The 15,889-nt window shown below is 39.9% G+C and overlaps 1 protein-coding gene across 2 annotated transcripts in view; it reads right to left on the reverse strand.

The window, feature by feature from the left end:
• Positions 1–15,889, reverse strand: part of NRXN3 (neurexin 3) — a 1,577,176-nt gene that overhangs the window by 1,011,532 nt on the left and 549,755 nt on the right. For both annotated transcript variants that reach the window (XM_024737819.1, XM_024737820.1), the window contains one exon: positions 4,477–4,680. In XM_024737819.1, the coding sequence (XP_024593587.1) occupies positions 4,477–4,680 (204 nt within the window). The remainder of the gene's footprint in view (positions 1–4,476; positions 4,681–15,889) is intronic.

Consider the following 15,889-nt stretch of genomic DNA (forward strand, 5'->3'; position numbering starts at 1 on the left):
TTAAAGCAACAACCCCAAGAACTTTAAACAAGAAGTGGTTTTCTGCTTTGGTTTCTGTGCTGCTGAGGATTTATTCTTAGTCAAGGACCTGGTCTAGGCAGAGGTGCTGGGTTGGGCTTGTCCTTCTGGGTTCACTCAAGTGATTCCATGAACTGAATGGTGTCTTTAAAACAATGTGAGGACTTGCAGCTTTCAAGACAGCAGACAATTGGGTATGTTAAGTCAAGAAGTGAAAAATTATTTTGCTACTTTACTTGAAGAATAAGTTTGAGGAGAAAAATCTACCCCAGTTCCTTGTTCACAGGGTCTGAGAGGGTGGTCTTGATAGTGATGATGTTTTTTTTTTGCGGTACGCGGGCCTCTCACTGTTGTGGCCTCTCCCATCGCGGAGCACAGGCTCTGGGCACACAGTCTCAGCGGCCATGGCTCACGGGCCCAGCCGCTCCGCGGCATGTGGGATCCTCCCAGACCAGGGCATGAACCCGTGTCCCCTGCACCAGCAGGCGGACTCTCAACCACTGCACCACCAGGGAAGCCCGATGTATTGTTTTTTAATGAAAAAATGAATCAGAAGAACTGACCTGGGAGGGCAATTTCCTTTAGATATCCAGTCGCAGCCGAAGTCCTCTCTCTGCCTGAGCCTTGGCATGGTATTTGAGGGATGTGGGTATGTGTGTGTGTGCTGTTCATTCTGTTTCAGTTGTTTCATTTAATTTTAGTAAATAAGGAGAAATTATTATTTTCTATATTGATGAGCTTCAGGTTGAGCACGGAAGAGGTGAATGTTTCTAGGTGTTTTATGTCTTCAGTGATGCATACAGTAAACAGTAGTCTGCAAGTCCATGTTTCCAGAGAGAGAACATCTGGAGAATCTGAATGCAATTAACCAAGCTGCATGGCACTGCCTACAAGCCTCCACCACTGAAGAAGGGTTGCCTGCATTCTGCTGAGGATTCTTACAGGCCCATGAATGAGGCTGTACCAATACTGATTGACTTTTCTGCTGTATGGCTCAATTCAAACCAAGCACTAAGAAAAAGATGCCTTCCGTGCATGTTTAAAAGGTGAAAATCGTGAAAGCAGTTAGAAGTCATTAAGTCTGTCACATCACTGATCCACAGTATTGATCTGTGGAGGTAACGGATAACCCATGGTGACTGAGTAGGTTAGAAACATGGGTAGTCCCACCTCTGTGACCTACTTTCTTTGTTTCACATGTATCAAGCAATCATAAAAACACTATTGACTTATCTCAGAAAGTTACTGTGAGATTAAAATAAGGTTTTCAAAATATTTAAAAATACTATAATAGTAAAAATTATTATTATATCTTTTAATACTAAGAGATAAAAATATGATTGGTCAATGGCCAACCTCAAAGTTTTTAAAAATGTGCTATGTGTAGCTGGACATTGCTCATGGCTGCTATTGCCACGGCTGGCTATCTTCGGAAAGCAAGGCCCTGGGAGAAGCCTAGTCCCCTTGACATTTAAGAGACACGTTACATCAGAAAAATACAGACATTTATATCATGACCTTATATGTGGGAACAATTTGAAATAAACTGGAATATCATTCGTGCCTGTGCTAGAAAAGAGACACAACTTAAATGGAGGGAGGGATCCTTTGAAATTAGTTTTGGGGATTGTGTACGTAAATGCACACTCTGCCTGGAGATGTTTTCTACTATAATGAAAAAACAAGGGTAATATGAATTCATGACACGGAGAAAACAATCATTTATGAAGGGCTTTATTCTAGGGAGGGGGTAGGAGAGCCTTCAAACAAAGCATGAGTATGAAGAGTTGTGCACGCACGTACCAGGAATTTAAGTTCCGTGGTCCGTGTTAGGTTTGAAAGAAAGTAAATTCAAACCAGTAATTGTGGTGAACCATACCCTTCAGGGAAAAAAGAAGTGACCACTGTTTCTAGAGAAGCGCAGTGCTCTTTTGCCTAAGATGCCTCAACTTAGGAGAGCTAAACTGATGATGTGCAGAAAGGAGTCAGGAGGCAAAAGCAGAGTCTTTTAAAAAAAGCACACCTTGGGGCTTCCCTGGTGGCGCAGTGGTTGAGAGTCCGCCTGCCGATGCGGGGGACTCAGGTTCGTGCCCTGGTCTGGGAAGATCCCAGAGGCCACGGAGCGGCTGGGCCCGTGAGCCAAGGCCACTGAACCTACGCGTCCGGAGCCTGTGCTCCGCAACGGGAGAGGCCACAGCAGTGAGAGGCCCGCGTACCGGAAAAACAACAACAACAACAAAAGAAACACACGCCTCCCAGATTTTCGTGACAGTTTAAAATGCAAAAATAATGCTTCTAGGAATACACCTGGGATCTATGACTGTGTGTATGTGTGTGTGTGAGAGAGAGAGAGAGAAAGAGAGAGAGACAGAGAGAGAGAGAGAACCTGTTCATCTCTTTCTTCATCCCCTTTTATCTCCCTCCACCTCCATTTTTCCTTCTAAGATGTGAGACCTGTCATAGTTGGCCTTCTAATCTTACAAAACAACATCTAAAAAGGAAAAAAAAAAGGTGTCTGTTTAAAGGCAATGTGCATTTCCCCAGGACCCCACGGGGCTGAATATTCCTTATATCTCTGGCTCTCTCTTACCTTGAAATAGAGAGTTAAAAACTGACCCTATCTTCTTTTCTGTGAGCTAGTTAGGAGGTCACATTTGTTTTCATTTTAGTTGTGGGAGGGTTTTTTTTAAACTTTTATTTCTTCTGTTGTTTTTCAGACAACTTGACAGTAGGCTACTGGTGGTGGTTTCAGGTATGCACTCTGGTTGGTTGGTTTCAGGTGGGCAGGATGGTGTAGGGAGGGGAAGGTGAGGAGGACAGGGGAATGCCAGTCCCTGCAGGCTGCTCAGTACACTCTGTTCTCAAGGCTGTTTGCTATGCGGGCCGCAGGCTTTGGGCCTTTGAAGGGTTGAATACCATCTTTTGATTTACCATGGCTGATGGTGGGGAGGATTGGAAACTCAAGAACACCCACAAAGATCTAGCAAAAGAGAAAAACAAAACCCAAAATAACCAAACACACACATACGCAAACCAAAGAAAAACCAAGAGACACACTGACAACAGAAATCAAATGTGCTTGGAAAAGAAAAAGGGCATAGTGTTGTAAAAGCTGCAACTTGGGGGAAAAAAGAGACACACAAGTAAACAAGCCACTGCTCAAAACAGTCTTCTGTGTCCTAGAGATTTTTAGGATTGTCGTATAGGCATTTTTCAAGAGTGACCAGTTGACCTGACAGCAGATAAGACTGATATTGATTTCCCACCTTCCCACCAGGCCATCTAGGGTTGCATCTGATACATTTGTCCATCATGTCTTCTCCATGCCTCTGACAAGCCATTCCACCGCATCTTTATGAAGGAGTTGTGTATCTAAACATACTCTACATAGCCAAACAAATCAGAGGCTTAGAAAGTTTGAGTGCAGCTGTATCACTAATCCTGTCAACACAGGGCACTGACTTTCTACTGAGTAGAATCAGCAGAAATAGAGATTGCTTTTTTTCCTTCCAAAAACCAAGAGGTCCTCACTCTCCATAGAAGATTGATTAGAATCCAGCCAAGAAGGTCAGCAGCCTGAGAGGATGTGAGGCCATAAAAGAGGGATTTCCAAAGTATCATTATAGGTAATTACAGTAGAAGAACAGGTCCTCCCTCAATCAAGCTACAAATTTGAAACTGTCATAATTTCTCAACACTAAGGAAAAATGGATATGTATTATATAAGAACAGAGTAACTGGTAACAGTGTGACTTAATAATTTTTATCAAAAGGGCTGTCTAGTGAGGGTAGGAATGTCAGGAAGGAAGAAGGGACACATACCAGGAGCCACACCATCCTTCCATGTGTCAGAGACTCTAAACTTATAGAATTTTTCCCCGATGGGACAACAGAAGTAATGTGACTTGTGCTCCCCACTAGGAGAGAGTAAATATAAGGAGATACTAGTGTCATCAAGGCCACCAGAATTTCCCATGGGAACAGTCCTTGTGGAGCTTCAAACAATGCATTTCTCATCCCACTCACATGGCTTCGTTCTCTCAAACACCACCCTCCCATTTTGCTTCCATCTCATGCCCTGTCCCTGTCCTCTGCTTTGACTGTTTTGAGTGGTGACCAAGGAGTTGGACTTAATGGGAATGTGCTTGATCAAAAGATGGACCAAAGTAGCGTGTTTTACACAAAGCTAAACGATTCAAAAAACCAAGAAAGGAAACTTAGAAAACAAATCTTCTAGTAAAGAAACCACCACTGTCAGAAACCAGAAATTGACATCAAAACCTCATGCAGAAACAAGAAGGTGTTTGTTGCTGTTGGGATTTATCCTTGGCCTATTAAACAAGAGGTGAACAGCTAAATTTCAAGAAACAAACAAAGAATTCAGTCAAACCAATGAAAATCAGAAAAGAAAGGGAAGACAAGCCCAAACAGAGTGGCAGAGGGTACTTCATACGATACCTAAGTTAACCATGAGCTTCACGCGCCCCCCATCCAGCTCCAAACGCAGGGTGTCAGCAGAGTCCCTGGAGGTAGTAGCCACCAGCAGCCCATAAGCTCGCTGGGACATGAAGCGGAAGGACACGTCCTCTGCCTCGGTATGCATGACCATGGGCATGATGATCTTCATGTACATGCTGCCGTCGTAGCTCAGGATGGACGCCTCTGCAGAGAAGAAAGGAGGGTATCGTCAGGATGAAGGATGCCAGAGTCTGCCTTTGCTTCCAGGGTAGGCAGAGTAGAAGGAGAGGGCACCAAATTAGTAGACAGGTGTCTCGTGCTTGCTAGACCTCCACTGCTGCTTTTAAGCTGTATGCAGACCCCTTAAACTCTGAGGTTCTATTTCCTCATTTGTAAAAGGCATCTGATGGCACTGGTCCCTGCCCTACCATGCTCACTGACTTGTCAATGGTACCACATGAAATAATGGATGTGAAGGCATTTTGCAAAAGTGAAAATGCCCTCACAAATGGTAGTAATTCTGTATGCTGTAGACACGACAAAGCAAAACAAGACACTAAACAAAACTTGTAAATATTTCATGAAGAACAGGAGGGAAGCAGCAGTTTATAATCACCACAGTGAACAAATAAATACTTGCCAGAGTGCTGCTAGAAAAAGAAAAGAGCAGCAGCACAGCCAGGCCTCGTAGAAGTTTGCTTGGCCCGTTCAAAGAAGATTGATGGAGCCAGGGCCAGAACAACAACAACAAAAGCTAAGCACACCTTTGGGAACCAGACATTTTACTTTTATTCAAATAGCACTTTTATAGGAAAGGAAGAAGCTCACTTTTATTTGAAACCTTCTCTAGTCCAAACACTTTGGTTATGAGCCCTCCACCCCCTCCAATATGTTATCTCATTTAATGCCACAACGTGGGTCTACCATTCCTACTTTCGAGCAGAAAACCAAGGGTCTTAGGGGGAGTAGGTTATCATCCCTAAGTCACACAGTCTGGACTTTTTTTTTTTTTTTTGCGGTACGCGGGCCTCTCACTGCTGTGGCCTCTCCCGTTGCAGAGCACAGGCTCCGGACGCACAGGCTCAGCGGCTCACGGGCCCAGCCGCTCCGCGGCATGTGGGATCTTCCCGGACCGGGGCACGAACCCGTGTCCCCTGCATCGGCAGGCGGACTCTCAACCACTGCGCCACCAGGGAAGCCCCACAGTCTGGACTTTAACCCGGTATATCCAATACCAAGTCCAGGGCCTGTTATGTAGCACCATGTGGCTCAAAACGTGAATTGGTTTAATCATTTGTTTAGCAAATATTTTAGAGAACACGGGAAGAGAATATCACTCACATTCCTATGAAGCCAACTGCCACTGAACTCAGCACCTGGCACTGAAAAGGTCCTTACTAAATATTTGCTACATTCCAATATGCACTATGGAGGGTACAAAGGTGAAGCAGACAACATCCCCTGTCCTGAAGGGAGACTAAGCACACACAAGTAACTACTAGAATATAAACATGGCTAAATGACCCAGCAAAGATATATTGATAAAGCCAGGAGCATTCAGAAGAGAGAGGCTATAGCATGCAGGGGAGTAGAATTGATGTGGTAAAGTCTGAAGCTGGTCTTGATAGATGGGTGGGGTTTTTAATGAAAGAAGTGATGGCATCAGATTTCACAGGTAGATAAAACAGTATCTCTATACACAAAAAGGAAAGAAGAGGGGTATGCTCAGATAATAACAAACTTCAATTTAACAGAAGTGTCAAGCATATTTTAAGAATAGTTATACAAAGGTGCTTTGAGATTAGAATAAAATCAATGGACTTTGGTAGATACTGGGAAGTAAATGAATAGTTTTAGATTATGAGGTACCACAATATGCTCATTTGTGACTACATACCAGGCACTCTTCTAGGTGTTAAGGACATGACAGTGAACAAAAGGAACAAACATCTTCTGTCCTCATGCATAAAAGGCATAGGAACACGGAGAGACAAGGCAGACCACGTGGAAAGTTCTCAAAATAGTACATCATCATCATACACCCAATCTTATTTACACAACACACAAAAGGTCCATGAAAAAAACATAAATACACCTGTCATTCCTGGGAATCAACCTTCACCTGGGTAAAATCCATGACATGCTCATAGTTGTATATTATAATGTACAAACTCTAAGAGGATCACAAACAAAGGTGTAACAGTTACAGACACCATCAAAATGAAAAACATATTTTGAAGATCTCTTATTATTTGAGAAGCATTATCTAAATGTAACACATGCTCAAGATGTAAAATGTTTATCTCCTGAAAGAGCAGAATCAAAAGATCAATAACAATAGCTAAAATTTATTGAGCACTTACTATTTGCCTGGTGCTTTCTAGGATTTTACATACATTAAGATGGCACTTAATCCTCACAAGTACTTCGTGAAGAAGACAATATTATTATATTTTATAGATACCAGGTCACACATCCAAGAAATGGCAGAGCTGGAAGTTAAATGTAGGCAGTCCGATTCTCATGGCTGTATACATAATGATTCTGCCAAATTGTGAGAGACTTATACTAGGAGCACAGCCATGTTTCTTAGCACATAAAGTACATCTACAATGCTTCATGGCAGACTGTGGTGTTCTTGTGTGTGTGTGTGAGTGCATGCACACGTGTGCACATATATATACATATATGCCATTATTTAAAGTTGTATTTTATGAACATATACAATTATATAGAGATGATATGTATTTCTAAATAATATATTGTTATATATTACTAGGCACAATGCTGTGTGTGTAATTATGAACACCATTAATTACTACTATGTACCTTCTACTATAGACACCCACACAAAAATACACTCCTTTTTAAAAGATGTTAGGGTATTCAGTGAGCCATGAGATGGTTGTTTTGATGCATTCAACTTAAATAATTCCAAAACTAATGGCCACTTTTATCTCTCTGGATATGTATAGTGGCAGAATATATGCATAAATGAATGTATCTTTATGTCAATATTGGTAGTGTCAGAGAACAAATATCAGGTGCATATGTAGTTAAACATCTAATGGTACAAAATAAAGTATGTATCTCAATGTATACCTTTGTGTGTATCTTGGTGAGTATGTTCTACTATTAACATGGTATTTTTAAGGGGAGGGTGATGAAGCAAAAAACTTAATATAGGAATCAGCTGAAACAAAATTTGTTTCAGAATTCATATTAATTTGCTTATAAGATTTCAAACACAAGGGGTACCATGAATGGAATACTATTCAATGGAAAATAAGTCTAAATAAGGAAAGTTATTTGATCTAAAAACTATCAGATTATTGAGTGTTGAAAGACCACATCATGAAATGCTGACATAATAGTACTTACACAGTTCTCCTTTATTAAATTAATTAATTAATTTATTTATTGGCTGCATTGGGTTTTCGTTGCTGCGTGCGGGCTTTCTCTAGTTGAGGTAAGCAGGGGGCTACTCTTCGTTGTGGCACACGGGCTTCTCATTGCCATGGCTTCTCTTATTGTGAAGCACGGGCTTTAGGTGCGTGGGCTTCAGTAGTTGTGGCACGTGGGCTCAGTAGTTGTGGCTCGTGGGCTCTAGAGTGCAGGCTCAATAGTTGTGGTGCACAAGCTTAGCTGCTCCACAGCATGTGGGATCTTCCCAGACCAGGGCTCCAACCCGTGTCCCCTGCACTGGCAGGCTAATTCTTAACCCCTGTGCCACCAGGGAAGTCCCCAGTTCTCCTATTTTGTTCCTCTTTTCCTCCTTTACTACTTCCTTTTGTCTTAAGTGAATATTTCCTAGCATATTATTTTAATTCCTTTGATGGTTCTTAACTAAATAACCAAGTAACTAAGAGCTACTTTCTTAGTGATTGGTCTAGGGCTTACAACATACATCTTAATTTATCAGAATCTACTTCATATTTATACTAACTTAATTCCAGTAAGATACGGAAACTTTACTCTTACATAGCTTTCTTCTGGTCCTCCTTTTTGTGTTATTATTGTTATTCATATAATGTCTATATATGTTTCAAACTCAAAAATACATTGTTATAATTATTGCTTTATAAAAACTTCTTCTTATGAAGTGAAGAAAGGAGAGCTCAGATATATTTATAGAGTTTTTTTTAAATAAGCTTATTATTTACCATGTCTGTCTCTCTTCATTTCTTTTTGTGGACTAGCAGTACCATCTGGTGTCATTCCCTTTCTTCAATGTAGCTTCATTCATTTTTTATTATCAAATATATTACAATTCTATGTTATAGGCCCAACAATACAATTTTATAGATTGTTTTATGTAATTGCTTTTTAAATCAGTTAAAAGAAGAAAGAAAAAGAAATGTGTGATTATACTCTTTTATCATTACCTACATAATTACCTTTATTGGAGCTCTTTGTTTTTTCATGTAGATTCAAATTACTGTCTGCAGTCACTTCCTGAACTTCTTTTAGTAGTTCTTATAAGGCAGGTATACTAGCAATGAATTCTGTTTTTTTGTTTACCTGGATACATCTTTGTTTCACTTTCACTTTTGAAGATGCTTCTGTTGGCTATAGGATTCTTAGCTGATGTTATATTTTTTTCAGCACTTTCAATGTCAGCTCACTGCCTTTGGCCTACATTGTGAAGAGACATCAGCTGTTAATCTTATTGTGGGCCTTTGTATATAAGCCACTTTTCTCTTGCTGCTTTCAAGATTTTCTCTTTGATTTTCAACATTTCTATTATAATAAGTCTGGATGTGAATGAATTCCCTTGTACTGATCCTACTTAGAGCTCACTGATGTGTAAATTAGTGTTTTTCCTCAAATTTAGGAAATCTTCAATCAGTGTTTTTCCTCAAATTTAGGAAATCTTCAATCATTAATTCTTTAAATATTTTTTCTGTCCTATTCTCTCTCTCCTTTTTTCCAGGACTGCCATCATACATATGTTGGTACTCTTAATGATGTCCCATATTTCTCTGATGCTTTGTTTATCTTCATTCATTTTTCTTTCTTCTATTTAGACTGTATAATCTCTACTGATCTATCTTCAAGTTTGCAGATTCTTTCTTCTGCTAACTCACATTTTCTGTTGAGCCCCTCTAGCGAATTTTTCATTTAGATTATTGTGCTTTCAAGCATTTTAGATAGATAGATAGATAGACAGACAGAGAGACAGGGATAGATAGGTAGGTAGGTAGATAGGTAGATAGATAAATACTCCCCAAATGATAGAAATTATGGAATTGAAAAGTTGAAAAATAGATATATAAATATATATAATTCAAATCTCTTTATTAACATTATCTATTTGATAAATCACTGTTATTTTGCTTTAATTCTTTAAGCACAGTTTCCCTTAATTCCCACAAATCCCTTTGAAAATATTTATAATAGCTTTGGTGTAGTTGTCTGCTAAGTGCAACATCTGGGCAGTTTCTATTGCCTGTATGTACTCCTAGGTATGGGTCACACTTTCCTTTTTTGTGTATGTTTCACAATTTTCTGTTGAAAACTGGACATTTTAGATAACAGACTGTAGCACGTCTGGATACTGCTCTCCCCTCCGTGACCACCACCAGGGCTACTTCTTTCTGTTTGTTCATTCATTTATTTGTTTAATGACTTGGCTGAACTAATTCTGTGACATATTTGCCCAGCAGTGTGAAGGCTCTGATGTCCTTGTTCAGATATTTTTGCATTTTTTATCTTTTAGCCTGTCTTCCTAGGTGTTGATCCTAGGTCAGTATAAGTCACTTATTGCTCAACTATTATACCTAAGCCCCCTTGGTCAGTTAATTTTTACTCATTATCTGGTGGATTTGTGTGACTTGGAGACTGCTTTCACAGTTCAGTAAGCTTAAGACTTTGCCTCACGTTCAGCCAGGGACTAGTACTTGGAAGTTGCCCCTCCTGTCACTCCTGAGTCGGTGCAGTCTTGGGAATATGCACAGTCCTCCAGCCCACCAAGGATAAGTGTGGTTTTCGCTTTAAGCCTGGTCTCCTAGGGGTATCCCCTGGCTAAAAGCAGCTTATCGTTCAGTCAGTTAAGAGGTTGTACCTTAAGCCCCTTGAGCCAATAGGCTCTTCCTCTTACTGATGGATGTATGTGTAGCTTAGTAATACTTTCAAATCTTCCCCATCTCCTCCTCTAATTAGCTCTGAGTGTATCCCAGCAAATGTGTATAACCATCTAGACCTCCATGGCTTTCTCTACCCCGATTCTCTTTGCTAAACTTCTGACATTAGCAAACTTCTGGTCTGCCATTTCACTCATTGCTACTAGTATCATACATCTACCTGTCCCTTCAAATTTGATAGTGACCAAGATCACCATTATTTTCAAAAGTCCTTTACCCATGAGCTTCTCTAATCCTTGTTCTAAACAGCCAGGCAGAGTCGTAGAGCTCTGCATCCCAATAACTTGCATCTACCCCAGAGCAGAACCTCTGTGCCACTACACAACCCAGCTGTGTGCAGAAACAGTGGCCCACTTCTCCCTGAGTGACATTCCCATTCTAAAAGTGGGCATGGGAGGAAGATGATAGGTCCTGGTCTTCTCAGCTTGCCCCTCCTAACATGAAACATGACTAAGCTGGGGCAGGGACAATTGGAGCCCCTATATTCTTGACATGCCAAGCCTGGGATAGAGCTTCTGCTCTATGAATGGAGATTTAGTAGGAGAAGTAAGGCCTCTTCTTGGCTGTGCCTACCAGGAATATTGCTTCTGCAACATGGAACTGGGGAGGGTTGAGAGGCACCAGTAGCCTGACCATCTGAGGTGAAACTGTAGTCCTAGTGTAACTGGTTGGAGAGGGAGATCCTGTCTTCTTGGCCACAACCACCTGGAATGAAGCTTCCAGAACAAGGAGCAAGGGTGGGGTAGGAGAAGGGAGCAGGTTGTTGTTTAAATACCATAGCTCTCACTTTTCTTAGTGAGATTTGGTAGATCTCTTAAATAAATGTTTCTCCATTTGTTGTATGTCCTTAGAACAATTTTCAGAGATTTTAAATGGTTGTGTGTGTTTTAATAATTTTCACCAATTAAATGGTTGTTTCACTGGGGAGATCTGCTAAGTTCCTCGTCCAGCCATTCTAGAGTTCCCTATTTTGATTATTACAAATGTCTTATATATCTTTTCCCATAAAATTCCTGGACTCCAGATTCAGGTGAGGTTCCCTGGCTGGTAACACTTTGCATTTGTTGTTGCACATCACTCCTGGAGAAATTAAACACACGTTTTGTTCACCTCAACTGGAAGAGTACTCTTGGAGGCTTGGGCTTGTTTTCCTCCAGGCTTTGCCCCACATGCCTTTTCCCTTTGCTGATTTTACTCTGTAACTTTTGCTGTAATAAACCATGACCATGAATATAGTATCTCGAGTCCTGTAAGTCCTTCTAGAGAAATATTCAAATTGAGAGTGGTTCTGGGGACCTCTGATACCCACATACAGTTGTCCTCAGTGTACTGGGGGATTGGTTCCAGGACCCCTTGCAGACAACAAAATCTTCGGATGCTCAATCCCTTATGTAAAATGGCACAGTATTTGCATATAACCTACAAATATCCTCCCATATACTTAAAATCATCTCTAGATACTTACAATACCTCATACAATATAAATGCTATGTAGTGTTAAATACAATGTAAATGCTCTGTAAATAGTTGCCAGTGTGGCAAATTCAAGTTTTGCTTTTTGGAAATTTCTGGAATTTAAAAAATATTTTTGATCTAAGGTTGGTTGAGTCCATGGCTGTGGAACCCAAGGATATTATCAACTGTATTCTTTGTTCTACATTCATAATGCGTATGATCATTATGTGTTTGTTGTATATTCAAAGATGGTCACTATTCTCACCATGCCTTTTGTCACAGTTTCTCCATTTCTGAGTAATTTTATTTCATCTTTTAAGTGCTTGGATTTTATGGTAACACCTTTTTATTTTATTTTATTTTTTGTTGTTTTTTGTTTTCAACATACCCATCAGTTTCTCTTTTTTCTTTTAACATCTTTATTGGAGTATAATTGCTTTACAATGTTGTGTTAGCTGCTGCTGTATAACAAAGTGAATCAGCTATACGTATACATATATCCCCATATCCCCTCCCTCTTGCGTCTCCCTCCCACCTTCCCTGTCCCACCCCTCTAGGTGGTCACAAAGTATATGGAAACACCTTTTTAAAAAGAACTCACTAGTATTATTACTACCAAAGTTTGTTCATGTTTGTGAAAGTCTATTTGTGCTCTTGATATTTGAATTGCATTGTGGTTGTGTGTAATTCTTGAGTCACCCTTCATTTCATGCAGAATTTTACACACTTCGAGTTATTGTTCTTGAGATTGTATAATGCCAACATTTCCTCTCATAGGTGGTAAATGATGTAAATTTTGTATAAATGCCTAAAGAATATTATTTTATTCCTTGAAGCCCAATGACATAATCAATACACATCTCAGTGTTGAATATACTATATCTGATTTTCTTAGAACCCATCATGCTATTTTGAACTTTATGGAGTCCGTTCTTTATGTTAAGAACAAATTTCTGGTTTGATGCCTTTAGGTAATCTCTTTGTTAAAGTACTCAGTTTTTCTGTTTCTGAGGTCCAATTATCTTGTCTGTCCTCATATCTCTTAGTTTCTTTATTATGGATTTCGGCTCTTTGACTTTTCATCAGCATTCACTGTGAAGCATTTTCCTTCTATCAATACATCAATATTTAGCCATGTGTTATCTGCACCCCTGTGGTTACTAATTATTTCAAATAAGTTATGTGATCATACTTTGGCTCTCAGATATTCCATATACAGTCTCTCTTTTCCATTCACTCATTTGTTTTTATTTTTTCTTTGAATTCTTATACCATTAATTAAATTCTCTTAAAATATTCTACAGTGCAAATGAGCTACAGACTATACAGCTCATGGGAAAGTTTTCTGTCCTTTGGTTTGTTTTCTTCTAGCTCAAATTCCTTCAGTTTTCTAAGCTATACCTATGTTTTTTGAAATTGTATTTGCCTGATGTTTTCTATTTGCACTGTCATGTCATTGTCTTTCCTGCTCATACTCAGGTGGCTCTGTCCAGAGTTTCTAGTTGTTCACATATAGTTTCAGTGACTTACTGGCTCCCAGAGTCATCTACAGTTTAATGGCTTCATATTTTTAGTTCTATGTACTTTTTTTTCCTGTAGGCTGAGCGATAGCAATGTGGAAGTTAATGGATGGGAGAAATGAAGAGCTCAGCCAAGACTGTGTGTAACCTTCATTTAGCTTTCAGAGCTATGCTGTCATTTCTGAAGCTTTGTTAAATGTCCTCTACTCGAAGACAGCCCACCTGGTTGAAGAGTGCATCCCAAGGCCATGGTGGTGGGAATGATACATTAGAACTTTTGAGCCCATTAGCCCTGCTGACATCTCTTTTGATCCTCAGTCCTGTTGTTTGTTTCTGTTACATGCATTTACCTCTTACAGACATTCCCATTATTCTTCACTCAGATAAGAACATCTACTCAATCTATTTATTTTCCTCTATAAAGGTATTTTAGGGATAATTCTCAATATTTTTTTATCAACTGGACAGTACTGTACCTGAGGAACACAGGCAGGGTTGGCAGCCTCATCATGTTTGACCATTCCTCTTAACTTGGCTTCAGAATCATTTATCTTGCTCCTATTTTTTGAGACTTACGACACTGAGTTGTGCCTCTTTCCTTACTTACGGCTGACAATTATTTGGCTGGTATACCCTTTTCTGTTTAACTTGAAAGAGAGTTTCTGGTAGGCAACTTTCCCCTACCATCTTCGTACTTCTTTTCATAATCAAATTATTGCATCTAACACCAAAGGAACAGAGAGGAAATAATCAAAACTGAGGGTTCTTTAATGTTATTATAAGCATATGTTGTTTTAGATGTGATGAGGTCCTAATCAAGAAGATAAGCGAAAATTATACGGAAAATTGACTGTAGAAAGTAAATGGTACAGAGAAGTTCTTCTTGCCTACACAAACTTGGAAGTGATACCATTTACATTTCCTACAGTTTTAAAGGAGAAAGCCAGATTGGTAGGCATGGACAGGGAAGGGATAAAACAAAAGCACTAGACAACACAATCGATGTAATGCTGCTAACGAATGCAAGGGGTCCCCTGACATCGATACAGTACTATGAGCAACTAGCAATCTGCTTTCATGTAGTAGACTTCCCAGGTCTCACTTTGCACTTAGCATACCAAGCAGACTTCCTAGCACTACCCACCGGCCCTTAAGCCATCTACTGTAGAGAGAAGATACTCTCACGGCCAGCCTTGTAAGCAAAGTACCAATAAACAATCACCCGCCTCACCATCTTCTCTTTTTGTACCTTCAAGACATCCTCCTGTTCACTCATGCAGCCACTGGCCTCATACACTCCCTAAGTGTGTTTTATTCTAACAAAGCTTCCAGAATACACAGACTGCTTCCTCTCTACCCAAACTGGGCTGATCTTAAGCACTGTGCAAATCTATGCAGGAATGCCCACCAGGTTCTAATTCTGTATTTTGCAGCAGCAGGAGCAACATACATTTCTAGGTCTGAGCAGACCCAACAGCAGCCAACAGTTCCAGGGAATCAAAACTGATATGAGGTGACGTCCTCCCTCTCATGGACAAGGCTGAGAAGAACTAACTTTTCACATCCTCAGCATCGTGCTGCCATTACATACAGTTCGACTGCTTTCCCATCCCCAAACAAGTAAAGCACTCTAAAGCCATGACAGAAGCATTCTCTTTACTCATGACAACCCAAAATATCTCCAGACATTGTCAAATGCCTCTTGGGGGAAAAATCCCCACCCCCAACCCAGGTGAGAACCACAGTGATGATCCCATATGGGCTAGAGTATATGGACTGGAGTGATAAAGTTAAGACTGAAGGGAGATGCAGAGGGTCCATTATAAAAGAGCTAATAAGCACAATTAGGAAGTTTGGATATTAGTTAACATAAGAGGGTGTTTAAGACAGGAAGTGACACGATAAGACTTGCTTTTTAGGCTAACCCTGGTGCTGCAGGGAAGACAGAATGGCATGGTAAGAGATTAGATGCAATCTTACCCAATTTTCCTCCAGATACTATTGCCGCTGTTTTATTTTGCAAACGTATTATGAAATTTTGAAACAATATTTATAAATGATGGTGGTATGTTTCTTAGAATTGATCTGACTCTTTGAGTCAATTCAAGAAAGCTCTATCGGGCAGAGCTGTAATTACACATATGTAATTACACCTATTCAGAATCATTGCTCAGTGTGCTGTCACTATGAGCATATAAGCTTGGAGTTAGAAAATTTGGGTAGAATCCTAGATCTGCAAATTATTATTTTATATATGTATATATATATATATATATATATATATATAGGAATGAT

This window comes from Neophocaena asiaeorientalis, unplaced genomic scaffold, assembly GCF_003031525.2.
Source record: "Neophocaena asiaeorientalis asiaeorientalis breed wild unplaced genomic scaffold, Neophocaena_asiaeorientalis_V1.1 scaffold49, whole genome shotgun sequence".
NCBI lineage: Eukaryota > Metazoa > Chordata > Mammalia > Artiodactyla > Phocoenidae > Neophocaena > Neophocaena asiaeorientalis.